Consider the following 20,256-nt stretch of genomic DNA (forward strand, 5'->3'; position numbering starts at 1 on the left):
CAAGCAAGTTTGCCTGTTTGTGCATCTCTCCCTCTTTTTCACCACACTGACCACGTTGATTTAACAGCCGCAGCCAATCGGAGGCAGAGAATCTCTGAGTCGCCGCATCAATGGCTGCAAACTACCCAAAATCTTTGGCTCTTTGCGTAACTGAAAAACATCTCCTGCTCACATTTTCAAATACTTTCTTGAGAGATATCAAAGCTGCACTTCGTTTTGTTTATTTTCCCTGTATGATTTGGTCATGCCCTCTCAGATGTTCAGAACCATATGTCAAAATCTGTGTGAAGGGAATGTGGTCTGCATGTGTCTGCCTGGTATAAATGATGTCCACATGTCTGGTGCCTGCAAAAATGAAAGTGGCCGTCGTGCTCTCGTGCTCGGCATCGGGGCAGATAGAGCGGGTCACTGCAAGGGCAGTCTCCTGGAAGGCTGAGCGGTGGATCGCATCTTCTTGGAATGCTTCTCTGTCTATGGTCTTCATCACTCTCCGCAGATGCCGACTCCGGGGTGCACGTTTGGGAATTCGTAAGAGGAGGTTTCGGCATGAAAAACACGACCGGCAACGTACGTGACAACCGGGGACAGAGCCGGGCAACGATCCTCCCTTCTAACACATGAAATGACACAAAGACATGGCACATGCGGAGGAAGAGCAGGATTCACTACTCGAGTAAAGGAAGCACTGCTGTTCTGCACCGGGTTGTTTGTAAATGTTGAACACTCTGCACAGTCAACACTGCCTTAATACTGAGCTCTCAAAGACAAACTCCTTGGACGGGAAAAGCATCTGCGAGTGCCCTTTTTTCACACTTCTTATCCTTCTGACAGATCGCCCCAGACTGTTGTGGCACATTTCCGCTTGACCATGCTGCTGATGAATACCTGCAATGTGAAGAGCGCCTTTTCTACTCATGACACGTGCGAATGTATATTCCAGCCGGCGGTTTCATTCCTCTTGACCTCAGGTGCAGCCAACCACAGGCGGGCTGGTGGATTTTGCCTTCCACACCGATGCTATTTGCTATATGTGCCCTGGAGGAGGGAAAGTAGACCCAGGTTTGGCTACAGAAGACCATGCTGAATCTGTAGAGGTGAGCCAGAGGTGTCCATTGGATCTAAATGACTTTATAATTGTCCGTTCGCACATCACTTTTAACTGATGTTTGGCCACTTTTTAACTTTTTTGTCCCCAGCCTTGTGTATTGACTCACTTATTGGACTGAAGTGCAGGGAGCCGTAACTGGAAAACTGGGAGCGCAACTGGGAATTAAGCACATTGTATGACTGAAACACACTTCCAGTGTGGGCACTGAGCAGTGCAGCGGTTAGGACTGTTGCCTTGCATTCTAAGGACATGGGTTTGAATCTCCACTCTTGCTCTAGTACCCTTGTAGCACTTATCCTAGATAGTACAAATGGGTAAATCGGCGCGAGGATCTCAGTGCCCGAACCTAATGTCGGAAATGCTGGAAAGAGGTGAAGACCAACAAATGACAAAGACAAGCCTGGGAACATTTGATAAACTGTATTTATTGATATTACAAATGAAAGTACATGAGTTGTGCATTTCAGACGTTCTATTGTGGGCTAGTGGGCTACGGACATGAATCACTGCCATTGATAGGGATCCCTTCATATTCACCAACCACGAGTGGTTTTTCTTCGATGCCATTCTATGAACAATGTAATAACATATGCAGTCCTAGCAGGAGGAAAAAAATGAAAATATAAATCCATTTGATAAGCCATATGTGAAGTCATTGGAAAAAATATCTGGAAACACCAAATAAAATAAAATAATATAGTATAATAGTAATAATAGTAATTGCACTGTTTTGTGTCACAACTGAAAACCGACATTCAGACAAACACATAGAACAGTCCAGTGTGTGTGTGCAGACACGAGGACTCGTTCGACGCGACCGGACCCCATATCGCAGGTGCCACGCAGCCGCAGCAGCCCATGCTCTACAAGTAAACGTTGTCACGAGCACATACGCGCGCGCGCGCACGCGCACACACACACACACACACACAAGCACACACTCTCGCTCGCTCACAATCTTGCTCACACGCATGCACACAGATAGGGTGTTGGGGGACGGGGACGGGGAAGGGGACGGGGACGGTCGGGGAACTTGACCTCTGCCCCCTTCCCCCTTTTCGCCACCCACCCCACCCCCTCGCAGGGACACAGGGGGTGGAGAGGATATTGGCTGAATGGCTCGTTTCGCCTCTGTCCCAGGTTGTCCCGAGAAGCTGAGCAAGGTCCATTTCACGTGGCATGTGGAAACGGGGAAAGACCGAAAAAAATGGGCGATGTGTCTGGCGCGAGTCCCGTGGTCGCATCTGCCGATACGGGAGCAGCAGGTTCTCTCCAGGAAAGCTCTGCCTGCGATCATGCTCGAGGGGCGGCTGCCGTCGTTCTCGCCTCGCAGCTCTCGCGCTCACCGAGTTTTCCTGAGTATTTAACCGTGCGCGGTAGCCCTTCATCGACTGCACGATGGAAGCGGGTGATCCATCGGCGGCGGTCCCCAGGGCGGCGCCTTCGCGCGAGCTCGACGGAGGTTTAACTCCGCCCCCTCGCACCCGTCACACAGCGCAGGGCCCGCGACGAGGCGAGCCGTCGACGGAACCCGAAGGCTTCTTCCTCCGGCCCCGACTCCCGTGTCGCATTACCTGGCACGACCGCGAGAGCGTCTGAACCGAGGGCCGCGCGCTCACGCACACTCCCTCTCTTCCTTCACACACATCTGTGCACGCTTGCATAGAAGGGGCACACACTCCGCTGACATTAATACTAAAGTGGCTTACAATGTAGTGGGTCCAATACAATCACCAGATACCCTTTCAGCACAGCCAGCCATGTGTCATCTTCTGCTCCTTCTCTTTCCATTCGAAAGCCCCCCCCTCCCCCGCCATGCGGAACATGTGCCTACTTCTGTGACGTCACGCGGCTAAGTGATCCAGGCCACTGCAGCTTTCTGAAACGCTGACGGCATTAAGTTGGCGGGAAAAAACAAGGGAGAGAATGAAATATTTTTGGTACAAAGCAGCTACAAAAAGCACGACAAGTCAAAAGAGATAAGGAGAACATATAAAACAATTCTGCCAGTTGTGCATCAGTGCTAAGTATATTATTTGGACCAATTTTCATATATATTTTATAACAAAATAAATAATGCCTTTATACAGTGCCATTATTTGTATTTTTTTTTTTTTTTTAAAAAAAAAGCTTGCCGGCTCAATATGCAAGATACAGCTCTGACTAAGAGAAAATAACATGATGTCCCTGGAAACTAATTATACATATTCAAGTATTTGTTTTCAAGCAAAAGCACGTGAATACTACTGATACACAATAGAAAATAAAAGGTTAGTTGACATTATTGCTGTTTTTTCCCTTTGACTTGAAATTTGTGCCTTTCTTTAGAAACGTAAAATAATATTACAATAAAACAATGACAATAAAAAATAACCAAAAAAAAGTCTATCTTGCAAACAGGAATGTCATGGTACCAGATGCTGACAGGATTTTCTTTTTTCCTTAAAATATCTTTTAGAGGAGGAAAAAAAATGACAAGGAGCGTCGTTCTCGCTCTCCGTCCGTCATGTTTCCACTCCTCGGGGACAAGTGAACGTTTCCACAGAGCCAGACAGGAAATGAGCCCATGTTTCAGGGGTACAACGTCGTCCCTTTTTTCCTCCCCAGAGTTCCCCGCCGAGCGCCACGGCGACGGCCTCGTGCTCCTCCGCGCCGCCGTCGCTGCGCCGTAGCCCACGGGCCGCCCTTCCGCACACAGTGACATCCCAGTTCCGCACGCTGCCCGAAGCAAGCAATTTTTTTCTTTTTTTTTTCTTTTTTTTTCTCAAAAGTCTCATTTTCCATAAAACGGAAAGTTTAATTATTATTCAAAGAAAAGAAAAAAGAAAAAAAAAAAGAAAAAAAAAAACGTGCGTTTGCCACCTCCTCTTCGTTGAGTCCATTCCCAAAACTAGCACCATGACATTTTTTGAGCTACACTTTCATTGTTCGTAAAAAAATAGTGCCTTTTTTTTTTTTCCTTTACTTAAAAACAAGAACTTTGACGTAATCCGTGGCAATGTGCAATTTGCAGACTCTGCTGCTTTTTTTTTGTTTGTGATTAAAAGGTGCTGGAAGAGGAATCTAATTTTATTCTTTTTTTTTTTTTTTTTTTTAAATCCTTACAGTGTGGATATTCCTCTTTATAGTTACAGGTGCAAACTAATGAGAAAATGAACTAAAAAAGAGATGCCGTTGATCAGGAAAGTGGCGTGGAATGGAGTCTGTCGCGCTCGCTGTCATTCAGCACTGTCCTCTCGTCGCTCTGCCGACCCCGACTTGTTTCGTCCTTCTCTTTCCCGTTTTCGTCTCGCTTTTAGGATCCACCTGAATTTGCATTCGCTCTAACTGTTAACTCGCTTTATAATTTGTGTCTTCTGTGTGTGTGTGTGTGTGTGTGTGTGTGTGTGTGTGTGTGTGTGTGTGAGAGAGAGATGGGAAGGGAGGGTTTTAGAGGACTGCCACAGTACTGACGTCAGAAACAAAGCTATAATCCCCTAGTTGATGCTTTTTTTCCTCCAACTCTTGTCTGTGCAAACAATCCTCGATTCATTTGTAGTTTTCTGCGGGCGGTAGGGACGGCGGGAGCTTGCTGGGCAGGGTGATCAGGGGCCTGTGGAAGACGGCCTGCTCCAGGGCCTGGATTTTCTCGGCCTGCTTCCGGAAGTTCCTGGCTCGCAGGATGGCGGGAACGCCCCGTCGCAGCCTCTGCGCGGCCTTCCGCTGCCACATTTCGTATTTGGAGTACTTGACGGCCACGTGCTTCCTGGAGCCGTCCTGCGACGCGGGACACAGAACGAAGAGCACATGTCACACTCGTCTCCGTCGGCTCGAGCAGAGCGCGAGCGCCCCCCTCCCCCTCCCGCCCCCCGCGGCCGCCGAGCGCGGTCCAACCGGCGGCGCAGCTGGCCGCGCTCCCGCCCCGAAACGCCGACTCTCTTTCTGCGTCGCGCCACAGTGCCGGCCGCTTTCGCTGCGGTCGTGTTGAAGCGTGCTCCGCGCGCCTCCCACTTCAAGGGCCTTTGAGGGAAAAGTTCAGGCTCAATTCCCCAGCGGTCCGTGGATGCAGGACCAGTCATTGTTCTCGGGCCGATCGCTGTCGCTGCGCTCTCCCACCCACACAGTAAACACATTCCAGCCCAAACCACTATTCTTGGCAAACAAACCCTTTAAGTCGTAGGCCGAGACCCGAAAGGTCACTTGAGGCAGAAGCGAGGAACCGGCGCTTGCTCTGCGGCTCTGCCCTTTCCCGATCGCCGGCCGCCGCGCCAGCGTTTCTCGCGAGCGCCTGCCCGTCGGCGTCCCTGCCTCGCCGCCTTTCCTCGCGGAGCGCGCCTCTCGGAGGCGGCGGCGTCCGGGGGGCCGGGTTGCCAGCGCTCCACGCTAATCCCCGCAGGAGCGCACGCTGCTCTCGCTTTAATGGAACGCGACTCCCCGCTTGTTTTGCAGCTCCGCACACAATAATGACATCACTTAAAGGACATTTTTAACGCAGCCAGTTGGCGTGTCGACCACGGGCGCGAGTTTGTGAAAGAACGTGGGTGTCGAGTGTGTCCTCGTCTCGGCCGCTGTGCCGGATAAGTGCTGCCTGTCACATTTCACTCCAAATTAGGCGTCTAAAGTGGCTCTCGGTCCAGATGCTCCGGGTCCCTTTCACTTTTCTATCTCGCACCTATAGCTCACCCCTCATTCTAGCGAACGTGTGGCTGTCATTCCCCCCCCACGTCAGCATTCTAGTGTGTGGGGGGGGGCAGGTATACCGTCCAGCCAACACCAATTGTTCCGCAAAGAGAGGGCAACTTATTTGGAGCATCGTCACTTACAAAGTGAGATCTACGAGGGCTCTGTGTAAAACATGGTACACGGGCCCAGGTGAGAGGAGCGCACGGACCCCGAGCAACAGCGCGCCCCACCACGTACCTTGTTGAATGTCGGTAACACGGGAACGGCCTGGTAAGAGGTCGCCGAGACGTCTCGCTCCGACTTGGCCGGTTTGGCGCAGTACTGCTCGAGAAGCTGCAGGTCGCAGCTCTGGAAGCAACACTCCTCCACTATTCCCTTCTGAGAGCGCCGGCTGTTGGACCTGCTCGTCGGCCTACCTGAGAGGGCGGCAAGAAAGACAAACAGGACAGGTTTTTCGCGGCGGTTTCTCAACTTCGTGTGCATCCCGTCACTTTCGACAAAGTCCTCTTTTGAAATAACGAGCCCAAGTCGGAGCAACGCGAGCGTCCTCCCTCCGACATTCCTAGGGACCCGTATCAGTCACCGGCCGAATGTGGACAGCGCGATAGTGCGGTGATCGGTGACCCACCGCAGCGCTAAACAGAAGTGCGTGAAGTGCGCGGAGAGCAATCTGAAGGAGCACGTGTGCTCTGAAGGCACGGCCCAAACCCCCAGCTCTTTTTGCCCGGTAAAAGTATAAATAGAGACTATCCTTTGACATTACCTCTTGTCGACTCAGCAAAAGATAAAGAGACGCAATGAGACGTGAAGGGGGGGTGAAGGATGGGGGAGGGCTGACGCACGGAAAGGGTTGAGCATTCGACACATTTGGTAAAGTGCGAGAAACACACACGGCAACGGGGGACATCTCACGGGGTGGGGGGGCACATGTTTGATCGCAGGGAGGACAGCAAGGGGTAAAAAGACAGAAAAACGGAACAGAAAGGCCATCTATGTCGGTCCAAATTGGATAATGATCTCTTTGGGTAGCGAGGCCCGCAGAGCCTGCCGAGTACAAAGGCTCCATCTGTTTGTCAGTTCCAGTGGGAGAGAGACGACAAATATTTAAAAAGTTATTTTGCTGGACTTTTGCTTGTACAGGGGGGTTGGGTTCACACATGGAGAAAGCTCAACGCCCCCCCCCCCCTCCCCTTCACTTGGAAGGATCAGAGACAGCTGGAGACACATCGACCAGTTTATCAAACCCGCAGCCCCTGCGATATTCAGGAATTCGTTCTCTGCATTGTTGCACAGTAACTTTCGGAAATATTACGAGCGCTGCGGCCACGTGAACCGAATGCGAATCGGCACGGACGCCGTCAGGAATTACGCCTCCCCCTAGTTCGGGGACATTTTTGAAGCAGTAAAGTGAGCGCTGCTCGGGCTCCATTGCTTCCCCCGAATGTGCGAGTAAACAAGTGGGCCATTGTGGGCCCACTTTGTGTGTCTCTTTCACACGCGCCGAAGGCTCAGGGGGAGAACGAGCGCCGGGTAGCACCGCTGCCGAGCCGGAGCCCTCAGACGCTAAGCCGGTCATTTGCAAGTGTGTACTTGAATACCCGCATTCCAGCTCCCAGCAGTACTCTGAATCTCCCGCCCCCCAGCCCCCACTACATGACCCACAAACAGTGGAGAAGAGAGGGGAGGAGAGGCAACGGGAGGGGAGGGAAAGGGAGGGGGAGGGGGTGTTCACCAATAATGATTTATTGTACTTGTAAAGTTTAACTGATAGAAAGTGTTTGCAAAGAGCAGCACAGGGGAGGAATGAAATGTGAAAGGAGTCTTGAGTGACAGGAGATACTGATGACTGAACTGAGGAAAAAGCAAAGAGGTGGCTTCAGTGCTGCGAGGGAATGAATTAAAAAAAAAAAAAAAAAAACATTTGGAGTGGTGTGAGGGAATGAGTGTACGTACTGAAGTAAAACCCTCTGTCTTCGCAGACGAACTGCAGCGCGTCCACCAGCTCCCCTCCGCACAGCGTCTCTGCCGAAGCGCCCTGGGCGACGCACATCGCCGCGAGCCCCAGAGTCACGGCCACCCGCAGCACCGGGCTCCAGGTGGTCTCCTTTCTCACCTGGGGGCACAACACAGCGCTGGTTAGGCAAGGAAGGCACACCCCCCGCAGTTGAGGAGCACTAGAGCGCACAGTGATCCCGTTGCGTAAAGACGCAGCAATCAATGCCGATGAATGGACGCACCGCGAGAGCCGCACCACGCGGACCCCACGCGTCGGGTCTGACAGCAGCGAGATCCGGGCAGATCCGCGACGAAGGCGCGCCGTCACGGCGTGTTTCGACGCTCAACGTGACATATCCGTCCACTTCGCGCACCTCCAGCGGCGCGCGTTCGACGCATCGCCTCGCCGCTCTCCGCGTGCCCCTCTCGCGCACGACGCGTCCACGCTGCGAGACGCACAGCGCCAGCTCGACATGAAACTGCGTGGGATGAAACGCTCGACGTATCTACGAGCCCCCCCCCCCGTACTCCCCCACCACCCTCTTTCGCCGCGTGCGCGCGATAAACTTAAAGTGCAGCTGCGTCGCCCCCTGGTGCCGGACGCGCGCGCCCCCGAGTCCCCGCGCTCGTCCCGGAGTTTGTCCCAGGTTTTGCCCCGAGACGAGTTCGGTGCCCGAACTGCCAAAGGTGCGCGTTTGCCCAAAAAGCCCAAAACGCGCGCTGAGCCCGGCGTGCAAATGAACGTTTCCGAAAAAATCCGGCCAAGATGCGCAGCGTTTCGGTCGGAGGAGTGCAACTCCTGCCTGCTCAGCTGTTTCCCACTCCCGAGCCCAGGCAGCAGCACTTCTCGACGGCTAGGAAGGCACAGCTGAGCTGGGCACCGGACACGAGACAAGCCGCAGCGCTCTTCTTCCAGAAAGAACCAAGTGCGCGCACGTCGCGAAGTGGCCCCGGGCGGGACACCTCCGCACGCAGATGTGCAGTAAAACGACGAAGCCCCCCCTCCCCCCCTCCGCGTTTTTACCTTCATTCCCCAGTTTTCCGTCCTCCTGCAGGTGTGACACGTCGAGTGGCCGCCGTGCGTCCGCTGCTCCTCCATGAATGTCGGCTGTATTTGGTGACCGAGTTGCGCGTAAAAAACAACGAGAGCTTTCCCAAGTTGCCTGGGTCCGGAGAGGTTGTGTGTGCGGCTGTCCCAAAGCTCAGGCGACAGGCAAAAGTTGTGGGTGTGAAGTGTTTTATAGCGCAACCCGCCCCTCGCCGCCCCCTGACGCACGCCCCCTGCGCGCGTCTCCCTCCATATGCCTTTTCCTGCTGCTGATGTCCTGGACTTTCTCCGCGCTTTCTTTCGCTCACACTTCCTCCCCTCCTCGCTTTAGCAGACGAGCCCTCGGACCCGCAGCATCGGGCTCGTTCCCAGAGAGGAGGGCAGCCGCCGCCGCCGCCGCCGCCGCCAAAAGAAAGAGCGGCACAACTTGTTGTTACTGAAGCGCCCAGCTATGGAAGTGTGTCAGCGCTGTGCCTTTGAAAGCCAAGGAAGGAGAGCGGAAGGCGAACTTGTCACGCGAGAAATTGGCCTGGAGAGCGTGCAGGCTGGAGGGTGGTGTTCAAGTGCCTCCTCATTAAGGTGTCACATCTACAGAGTGCTGAGGAGAAGCAGCCAAGGGGTGGGGTTGGGGGGTTGGGGGGGGGTATTTCGTGTGCGAGAAGGTGTCCCGGGCAGTGGGTGGGGTGGGCTGGGGGCCACGGGTCTCTTTGAATGACAAAGGGGGTCCCGGAGGGGTGGTCGTCCGACCCGGGGGCGGAGGGGCCGCACCGGCTCTTCCCCAAACAGGCTGTTGGGAGTCAAGAGGCCAAAGGTATTCGCATCGCCCCGGGCGACGAAAGACGCGCACAAGAATGTTAATTGAGGCGACATTCCTGCTCCTGGCCAGAAACAATGGGCCTCGAGCGCTTCGCAAATAAGGGTCTCGAGCCGTTTACCCGCCGGAGCTGGAGCGGCTGCGCGAAACGCTCTTCGTGTCGATAAAACAATCCCGACTGATTCGGAGAGTAACGAAATGGCGCTTTCTTGCCTTTAAATACCCTCGTTCCCTCTCCTTGTGCCGCTCCAGATGCGACGGCCCCCCCCGAGGTGGACTGCCCGGGCTTGTTGTGTTCCGTTTCACCTGCCGGGGCTCATTTGGCTGCTCTCTGGGCTGCTTTTCCAAATAATATCGTAATATTCTTCCCATTTCGCGCCTCGCACTCATAGACGCCTGTCGTTAAACGTGGAAGCGGGGGAAGCCGGTAACAGGAGACCTGTTGGCTTTCCACATATGCCCTCGCAGGTGCAAGTCGTGCGTGGCGTTACGTTCGCCGTCGACGGGCTTAGAGCCGACTTATTGTACCCAGTTGCGTCCGAGTGAGTCGCCCATCAGGATTCCCTCGAATCCTCCGGCCGCGAGGCCGGTCACTTTCGCCGCTGGAAGCAAAGGCCCATATTTATGGGATGACGGCTGCAGCTCTGGAAGAACATCTTAATTCTTGGTTATGACCATAAAATAATAGACAGTAGCAGTGAGTAAAGGGGCACATGTTGGTGTAATTCTGTCGACGACAGACGAGCTCAGTGTCGCTCTGCTCCCTGTTTCATTCAGTTGTATTTGTTGAAATCTTTAGTCGCATTACTAATGTATCCTCTGTAAAATACTCTCACTTTTAGGTGCTGGAGGGAACAGCGCATAAAGCTCAGCATTCTGGGGTTAAATAAACAGGCGCTTCGTGGACGCGGCGGCGGTGCGACAACGAGAAATCGAGTCGCTTGAGGTGCACAGAAAGTGAAGTAAAATATCTTACTGCACCTTGTTTTTTCTGAAATGTTACTACAGAGATGTTGAGGAGGTGGGTCTCAAAAGCCTGCTGCCAATCTGGGGGGGGGGGGGGGGGAGCACCCGTGATTGTTCCAGAGCCCCTCCCTGGACACATTTACATTTATTTAACAGACACTTTTCTCCAAAGCAGCTTCCAATGAACTCTGTGTGGTGTTACCAGCCCTTACACCTTATTCACCGTGGTGACTTACACTGCTAGATACACTACTTACAATGGGTCACTCATCCATACATCAGTAGAACACACTCTCTCTGTCACTCACACACTATGGGGGAACCTAAACACTATGTCTCTGGACTGTGGGAGGAAACCAGAGCACCTGGAGGAAACCCACGCAGACACGGGGAGAACATGCAAACTTCACATAGAGTGAGAGGAGGTCGAACCCACATCCTATTGCACCATCCAAGCACTGTGAGACAGCAGCGCTACTCGCTGTGTCACCCTGCCTCCCCAGACATGAAGCGCTTCACCTGTGGAGACCTTGCAGGAGGACGAGTGCTGAAGTGAAATGGAAAAGCAGCGACTCGCCGCCACTAAGACGCTAAGCGCATCATTTGATCGGTCGAGTGTAAAACGAGCACCGAGCCCCGGGACGCACAAGACATCGCTCTCCACGCACGAAGCGCAGCGACTTCGCTCATCCGGCCTGTTTGGCCGCACGGGAAGAATCCGAGCGCAAGAGCAGCGGCGCCGCCGGGAAGATGGGAAGAGTACCGCGGTGACGCCTCAGGACGGGGCACTCGGGTCCATTCTGTATGACACGTGGCTGGGGAACATACATGAAGGGCGCGGGATTTCATACGATTGCGCAGCTCTGACCTCCTGCGTCGAGTCGCCTCTGAAAACTTGGAAATATGAACTAAGAATCGCAGAGAAACACCTGTTCGGCAGGTGTACAGCAGCACCTTACCGCGGCAGCTCAGGCAAAGTACCGCGATTAAAGGTACGATAGCAGCGCCCCACCGGGGGCCTCGGGCGCCTGCTGCTCTCGAGAAGGATGGAGGAGCGGCAAACGTTGGCCTCCGTCGCTCAGCCGGGGGACGCTGTGGTTTTTGAGAGCCAGAACTCGTGAACGAGAAGTTTGGAAGGCCAGGAGGGGACCTGCTGTTGTACCTTCGTACCCTCACCAGTGAAATATCTCACAGTGTAAACACGTGCTGTGTGAAGATGTGCTTTATCGACTGTGAGTGGCACATGTGGTGTCGAGGAGGGGGGATTATGAGTCGTCCCATCAGGAGGGAGAGAGGGAGGTGGGGGGGGGGGGGGGGCTCTCATGAGACGACTTTGGCGACTGGCTCTCATTCAAGCCCTCGACTTCAAGCCAAGAAGAGGGTGAAATAAGAGAGAAAACAAAGAAAAAATGTAAAGAGAATAAGAAAGAAGTAAAATAACAGACTGTTACTTACTGTTACTTACAAGTTAAATTGTGACGTTTAAAGGTGCTTTTGTTCTCTGTCATTTGGATGATGTCACACGGAGGCAGCGGTTGCTATGGGAGACCAGGGTACTCGGTACAACGTGAAAGCAACCCAGTGTAGAGTGTGTGGACACACTGGAAGCGCAGGCGCCCCACCACAGCCTTCGCCGCGGGGCTCCTGCGTCACACTTTACATCTGTGTGTGTGTGTGTCTGTGTGATGATCCAAAATGGTTTTTTTCTTTATAATCATTTTCATTTGTTTATTTATCTGAGGTAACTGAGGTTAATTACCTTGCTCAAGGCCCCCCGCGTGGCATGTGAACAATATCATTACTGTTCACAACACGTGCAATGTGACATTACAGGTAAACTGTCCCTCAGAACGCGCTGTCTTTGACTGCCACCTTGTGGTCGCTTTTGGAATTTGTTTCGTGTCCCGTGTAGCGCGCCCCCTAGTGGCAAAAGGGGGAACTCCAGCGTCATTTATGTACATTACATTCAGGGTGCACTTATTAATTTGTGTGACACCTTTCTCCAAATCATCATACTGCGATTTACCCATTTGAACAGCAGGGTAATTTTTACTGTTTCAGCTGAGAGTAAGTACCTTGATCAAGGGCACTACAGCTGAAGGTGGGATCCAGACCCGGGTCCTGCAAACGCAAAGACAACAGCTGTAAAAACCGTGCCACCTGCTGGCCCTGCACACATTTCTCAAGAAGGTGTAGGTTCTGTGTCAGAAGGAGTCAATACATAAAGGAGTTCATGCACTAGCTGTGATTTCAAGGTAAGAAATAAATACAACGCAATGATAGCCACGAAAGCTCCAGGTACGAGTGTGATCGCTCACTTTTTCATAGACGCTCAGTTAAAAACGAACGAGAGGTTGTGACAAATATAATTTGGCTCCTACTTAAAGAACAGCGCAAGTGCTGTCCGAGCGCACAACTGAAATACGGCCGACTATAATAACGACAAATACAAAAGGCCTAGAAAAACAGTTATTTTGTCCTTTGAGTAATGCAACACAGAAATGTATGCTTTTACATTAGTTTTTATCAATGTAAATGCCTGGAAGAATTTTAAATAGTTAAAGAAGAGTAAATATAATATTGTGCACCTGTGACATAAAGATGTTTTAAGCTTAATTCCTTAATTCCTTAAATCAGTTTATGTCACCCAAGGGCAGATTTACAGTGCACTTTTTGTTGTTGTTCTTTTCAGCATTTGCCAGGTTTAGAGAGAGAGAGAGAGGCGACATTTATCAGATCATTTAACGTGGACCCGTCCCACGGACCTTTCAGCGAACACTTAGGAAAACCAAACGTAAAAGGCATGAAAAAAAAAGTTTATTATTGTAAAAGTGGATGTGTAACATCAACTTTGGGTTCACTTAGAGCACACATATAAAGCAGAGGGTTTAGACCGTTTTCATTTAAAAAAAAAAAATAAATAAAAACATATTTTTGCTCTGATCCCCTCACTCATAGTTCGCTTCGTTACCAAAAACACGTGTTTGAAAGCGCAGATTCACATCCTGCGTTGCGGGGCCTAAACTGGACGCTGATGGGGTTCAGTGGACTGTCGCACTTATAAAAGTGTTTTACATGAGTATCATTCTTGGCAGTCGCGCTGCTGCCCACAGAATGTGCCGGAAGAGGCTCGTCGACACGCGGCGACACAGAGAGCCGCGGCTCGTCGGCCAGCGGGACTCGGCCAAGGCCAACATTTTTCCAGCGGAGCCCCAAGGCCGTCCTCTTAAAAACAGCTTTTCGTGTTACGGTATCAGTGAGGGCGCTGCGGCTCTTCTCCAAAACGTGTCTGCTGCTTTTACTGCACATTTCACACCATTTTTACCCTCCCATTTCTCACCACCATTCTTTCCCTGCCATGGGTGATCCCGCCCCCTTGTGGTCGCGAGGAGGAACTACAACTCAGAGAGCAAAAGACCAGGAGAGTAAAGGACAGTATTATACAGTGCAAATACTGTAATAAAACACATTTGGACAAATGTTTATGTGCAGAATGTGGAGGATGTGAAGTGGACCACGTTTGCGATGCTTCTTTTTTCAGTTTTTCTGTTTATGAATTTGTAAAATGTCATTATTGTGACCCCAGAAGGTGAGAAACTCCAGTGCGTTCACTGTATTATATATTTAATATTCCTCAGCTTATAAAGAAAATTACGTCAGGCAGTCTGTTCAAAATGAGACTTTTTCAAAGCTCCTAAGACACAGTTAAGAAACACTTAGTAACACAGATGCCCTTTGATTTTTTTTGCAGGGTAGATTCTGTATAATAAATAATGAACTGTATCTGTCAGACTTTTATGTTAATATTTAAAGTACATTTGAGCTACATTAAAATAAACAAGAATTTAAAATGACCAAAAATAAAAATATGTTTAACCACATGCTTTTTTTTTTTTTTTAAAGATAATACACTCCAATTCTTTCTTCAACGCTCATATTTGCTTATATTTGCTTACTGATTCGTCCCACAAACGTTGCCGACCTTCCTCATCTCGCCGTTGATGGCAAACGCTCAGGAACAGGGGACGGGCGCCGTGAACACTGTGGAAGCGAGTGGAACTGAGGCGGCCCCACGCGCCACTTCTGTTTGGCTGCTTTAGCGCCACCTGTCGGCTCGGCAGGTAAATGCGGGTGGCGTTTGCTCCCCGGCGGACAGGAAAGCGATGATCTGAAAGCAGATGGGCGAAGAAAACGCACTTAAAAAGCAAACTGGAAGACGTCGGCATGTCTGAGAACTGCAGACTGGAGCGTTTGGGCGACGAGGCGCTGGAGCAGCTCGTGGGCTCTGAGGTGTTGCAGTGCGGCTGTCCTGCGGGTAACGCAACGCGACCTTTCTCGACGCAGCTTTTCGCGCCTGATGATCCAGGACGCTTTCGGCTCCTCGCAGGCGCAGAACACGTGTGCGCACGGAGGTCGCGCCTCGCTTGGCCGCAGCCGGGGATTGGGGAACGTAAAGATGGATGAGTGACGGCGGGCCTCCCGAAAGGGACACCGCTCACTGACTCGGCTCTTCTCAGGGGCTCGGATGGCCGAGTTGGAGCGCGTCGCCGTAATGTAGGACTGCGGGGGAAAGGGTGCACAAGGGAGGGGGAGGGGGGTGAAATCTAACTAGAACAAATTATTTCCTTCCACGGTGAAGGAGCATATTCACCAGCACCCCCCAGTGGAGAGTGACTGCCTTGCGGGGGTGGCTGCTGAACGTGGTTGGACCAGCTGTTGACCAGTGTTGGAGTCTGGGCCACAGTGGCAGTGACCCCTGTCTCCCGCTGTTGGAGACCCTGGGGGGGCCGTGGCCACGTAGCCCCTGGACCTTTGAACGTGGGCCCCCCCACGGCCTGCTGCCCTGTTCTCCACCGAAACCCGAGCCCCAGAAACCTCGCGCCAGAAGCTCTGCTCTCACACCCTTGTCCAACTTTGCCATTTATAGATTCCACCGGTGGGTTTCAGTGCGTCCTTCGGGCTCTCGACCCCACAGCCGACCGGCAGGGCGACCCTTAGAGCTGAACATCGCAACATCATCACAGCAACCTGCGTTCCTGACAAGCAAACATTTAACTTGTGTGCATTTTACCTCATTTTCTTTTGCACCTCATTTCTTGCTGTTTTCTGCAGGCTTATCTGACACTTTTCTCCAAAGCTACTAGCAATGGGAGGCTACTGCTTACACTGATTTACCATATATACCAGGGTAACTTGTACTGTGTTGCTCAGAGTAAGTACATGGATCAAGGGTACAATAGCTGCAGGTGGGATTCGCACCCGGGTCCCTCTTTTCCAAAGGCACCATCTGGGACCACTGGGCCACCTGCTCTCCCGTTACATGAGGGAGTATGAGATTATTTTACCATTATTTTACCACAGTCACGAGCCCTGACAGAAAAACATGAATCAACACGCAGAGTCCCCAGTGCAGCACTTTCCGAACGCTCTGCGACGCTTCTGCCGCATTCCTCCGTTTGACGGACTTGACGTGTGATTTAAACGAACCGAGGACAGACAGAGAGTGTTTTGGCCCTTTTCAGGGCTCATCGGACTCCGGTCGGCATCCAGGTGGCGCTACCTCGAACGCACAGCTCACCTGTCCATCTACAAAAGAGTGTCCAAGGGCACCAGAAGAAAGAAGGCGAAAAGAAAAATGCAGCTTTGAAAGGGAAGTCAGGAGTCTCACCTGGGGACCACTTCTTTTTTACTCCATTAGAAATCCGGAAAAAAACGGTCCTCTGTACTGCCTCTTACGTAATGTGACACCTAATGGGTACGTTCACGCAACACACGAACTCCGTCATGTGAGCGACGGCCGTGCCGCTCCTTTTCTTTCGTTTTCATCGGAGGAGGACAACCAACGCAACGGGTCGCCGGACCGCGGTCGGGTGTCCGAAACGTCGGGCTTCCGCGTCACGTGCGAAAGATGCTAAATCCGGCCCGAATGTCATAAGCTGTCACGTTGTCCCTCGGCCCGAGTGTTCCTGTCCTTTCCCAGGAACGTTACTGTTGCCGTGGCGACGGGTCCAGCGGTCCATGATGTGTCAAGGCCACACAAGAGACACATATATTATGGGCAATTATCTCTCTCTTTTGGCAGCTGTCAAGGACGTGGTTTTCCATTGAGGACAATCTGCCGCAGATGTTCCACTGACCATCTCACTTTTCCGTTCTTTTTCGAGACTTTATCTGGAGGGTAAAGTTTACGATACGGGAGATGGCAGGGTCTTCAGTAACAATGCGGGGGTTTTCTCACTTTCCGGAGAACGCTGGTTCCGGGGTTTGAATTCGGGGACGGTCGCGCCTCACGTTTTCTGTCTATCATCTCGGATTCTGCTGCCCAGGAATGTTCTGGAATATTTTCATAGACTGTTTGTGTGTGCGTAAGGAACACATTGACGCATTTAAGCGCGGCTTCTTCACCAATCAGCTTCAACGGGTGGATCAGAGGTCAAAAGGTGAGAGGCCCAGCCGGTCAGGTCAGCGTTGCCGTTGAAGCTGACTGTTGGTGGAACCACACACACACACACACACACACACACAGTCGCAGCCAAAGGTGACACCCGAGGAGCTGGGACCAGTCAGCTGAGCCCCTGAGCTGCTGCTTAGTAGCAGTGTTATTAGGCAGGAGCTTTGAGGGGGTCAATTCCCACAGCCTTATCCTGTGACTCTCCCCCTGCCAGGGGTATGTCACACAGGGGTGGGGGGTGGGGGTTGGCGCGCGGACCCCCAGCCAACGGGGCCTTCGGGTGTTTTAACCTCCACTCTCTTTCTGCATGGCTAAGCACCACGAATACCAACACACAACGCAGAGCAAAGCATGTTGCCCCTCTGCCCACTCCAAACAAATCTCTTTTTAATTATTTTATTTTATTTTAATAGCAAGAGCAGCATCACTCTCTCACCGCAACATAAAAACAGAAAGAGCGACACACCGTGAACACATCCGCATCCACAAAAGGGCACAGATTTGTAAATGCTGTTTCCACAACCGAAATGCATCCTGGGATTTTCTGCTTTACCAAAGTGAACTTCTTGGTTGTACACATTCATATTTATCACCAGCTGCCACTTCTTCCCAAAGCCCCTTATACTTTTACTCACCTGTTTATAGAGGTCAGTAATATCATAAGAGTAATACAGGGCAAGTACCTTAACAAAGGTGGGATTCAAACCAGCAACCTTTGGGTGCAAAGGTACCAGCGCTAACCACTACACTACCAGCTGCCCCCTGTTTACAGCTCTAGCTGATGCTTTTCTTTGAAGCAACTTAATTCAACCTTGGTACACTGATTTACTCATTTATACAGCTGGGTAGTTTTCACTCTAGTACTTGAGGGTAAGTACCTTGATCAAGGGTAATTGAGTAGGAGATGGGATTTGAACCCAGGTCATTCCAGTTGAAAGAGTACACCGTTAACCATTACACCCCCTGCTCTGTTAGCCGCACTCTCGTCAGATGGGGGTCTCCATCTTTTCTGCCAACTTCCCCTCCAACGCGCCAGTGTGAGGAGGGGGATTCAACCCTTTCACCTGGAGTTTAGGAATTCCGTCTACGCTGGTGGCCTATCGAACCTGACACCAGCACCTAAAGGAAACACTGATGGTCCCAGGGTCTCCATCAGGGCCCTGATTAAGTCCTCCTGGAGGGCTGAGGAATATGTGCATTTTCCAGCCCTGAAGAAACCCCCATCCGGAAGGTTCTATATGAGAGAGAAAGACGAACTTGTTTGCTTTGGGAAATAATTGTTCTTCAGCGCTCAGGCACATGGAAAAGGTGAACTACGCTGTCCCACACGCAACGGCTCTGCACAGCCACCTGGTGGCGCACCTATTTCTCACCAGCTCTGACCAACACTCCTACATCTGTGCGTATAACCTTGTAATCGAACCCGCGCACATGGTCAATGTGGCAAAAGCAAACGGCAACAGTTTTTATTCTTAAGATAAAATAATAGAGATTGAAAATAAAGTGAACGTTCAGAGCGGGACAGGAGGTGGCGTAGTGGTTAGAATGGGTGCCTTGGGGTCTGAAGGTTACTAGTTTGCATCCCACCAAGTACTATTCAGCAAGGTACTTACTGTAGAATGATCTGGGGGGGGGGAACTGAGCTCTACAAATGGGAAAATGATCACAGGTAACTTAAGGGTGTAAACAGTTACTTTGGAGAAAAGCAGCAGCTGAATGAATGAATGAAAAATCACACCAAAAAAATATAACAGATGCTGGTTATATTACAGATATTTCTAAAATGAATAACGGAACTGGCATCAGCAAAAAAACATCATAATAATAGTAATTGCAGACATTAATTTTTGTAATTTGTGACTTTGCACTAATAGTAATTTTTGTAAATTTGTGATTTACGCCTTGTGTTTTCCTTGTGTTTTTCTTTCCTTACATCCTTATAATTTATGTCATAAGCTGCTGAGCGGATTCACAGAGTAAGAATTTCATTGCATGGTGTAACAAACTGTTTACTGTATGCATGACAATAAACTCTTGAATTGAATAATATCGGTGCATGAGTAACTATTACCCTACGTCCTACACAGATATTGCTGAATACATTGTGTTTTTTCATTTTCTTGGCTCAGGTTCAGCCTGACAAAGTGAGAAGTCTTTTTTTTTCAAGGCTTGGGAGTTTAATTATGAGTTTGCTCTGTGATGACCAAATAACCAAATTAATTGTTTCTAGGAGGCCTCCCCTGTCCCTGACACGTGTGCCCACCGTCGGACACCCCCTCCAGCGCGGTCCACATGCGACGACCGCTCACAGACAACATGCGGCCTCAGTCCTGAACCCGTGACCTTGCGAGGGGCTGTAAACAACATCGCCACTGTCAACGGCTAGTGATCCGTGCCCTGACACCTTCCCCGCACGGTCCTCCTCAAACCGGGCGCCCCACTCCAGGTGATCCTGTTCAGGTGGTCCAGCACACGACCGCAAGCGCTCTTTCTTTACCTCGCTTTCCACGGTATAAGGGTGCACTTTGTCAGCACCGTTTTCCGTCTTCGACGCTCTTTGCCCTGATTTGGGTAGTTCTGGCTTCCCAATATTTAGACAGGCACACCGGTCCACGGTTCAGAGGCTATGAGAACTCCACCGCCGTTATCCGAGGAGCTTCTTTTCTTCTCGCTAAATGTTCTTCGTGGCGAAAGCCGATGGCCAAGAAAAATGGAATAAATGGAAAAAAAGGGGAATTCTAGCAAAAGGGAAAGGAATTCCATGAATAATATATTGTGTTATAAGATATCTGTGCGAGAAGTAAGAGCCTGTCTGTATAGTCCATCAGCATGAGTAACAGCATGGTAACAGTATGGGTAACACTGTGGTAGCAATATGGGTAACAGTATCGGAACACTGTGGCAGGAGTACTGCAACAGTATGGTAAGAGCATGGGTAACAGTGTGGTGTTAGAACGGTAACCGTGTGGTAACAGTGCAATAACAGTATGGTAACTGTGGTAACTTTATGGTAACAGTGCAGTAATAGTGTGGTAACAGTATGGTAAGAGTGCGAGAGAAAGCACGGGGTACGATGAGCGAAGGGAGCGGAGAGAAGCGCGCGCGGCGGGAGGCGCGCGCTGACATTTGGAGAGCTCCGCGCGCTCGTCGCTCCCTCCTCTCGGCTTTCCGAAGCGCCCCGGCTTACGTCACACCGGGGGCAGAAAGTGCAG

The 20,256-nt window shown here is 51.2% G+C and overlaps 1 protein-coding gene across 1 annotated transcript; it reads right to left on the reverse strand.

Annotated features, from left to right (window-relative positions):
- Positions 1 to 3,115: 3,115 nt before the first annotated feature.
- igf2b (insulin-like growth factor 2b) lies at positions 3,116 to 9,116 on the reverse strand. The gene is made up of 4 exons (XM_018765818.2): positions 8,790 to 9,116; positions 7,724 to 7,883; positions 6,008 to 6,186; positions 3,116 to 4,864 (listed from the first exon to the last, which is right to left on the reverse strand). Exons 1-4 carry the CDS (start codon positions 8,862 to 8,864, stop codon positions 4,637 to 4,639), a joined length of 642 nt encoding a protein of 213 aa, XP_018621334.1. The 5' UTR covers positions 8,865 to 9,116; the 3' UTR covers positions 3,116 to 4,636.
- Positions 9,117 to 20,256: the final 11,140 nt, after the last annotated feature.

This window comes from Scleropages formosus, chromosome 5 (genome assembly GCF_900964775.1).
Source record: "Scleropages formosus chromosome 5, fSclFor1.1, whole genome shotgun sequence".
Lineage (NCBI taxonomy): Eukaryota > Metazoa > Chordata > Actinopteri > Osteoglossiformes > Osteoglossidae > Scleropages > Scleropages formosus.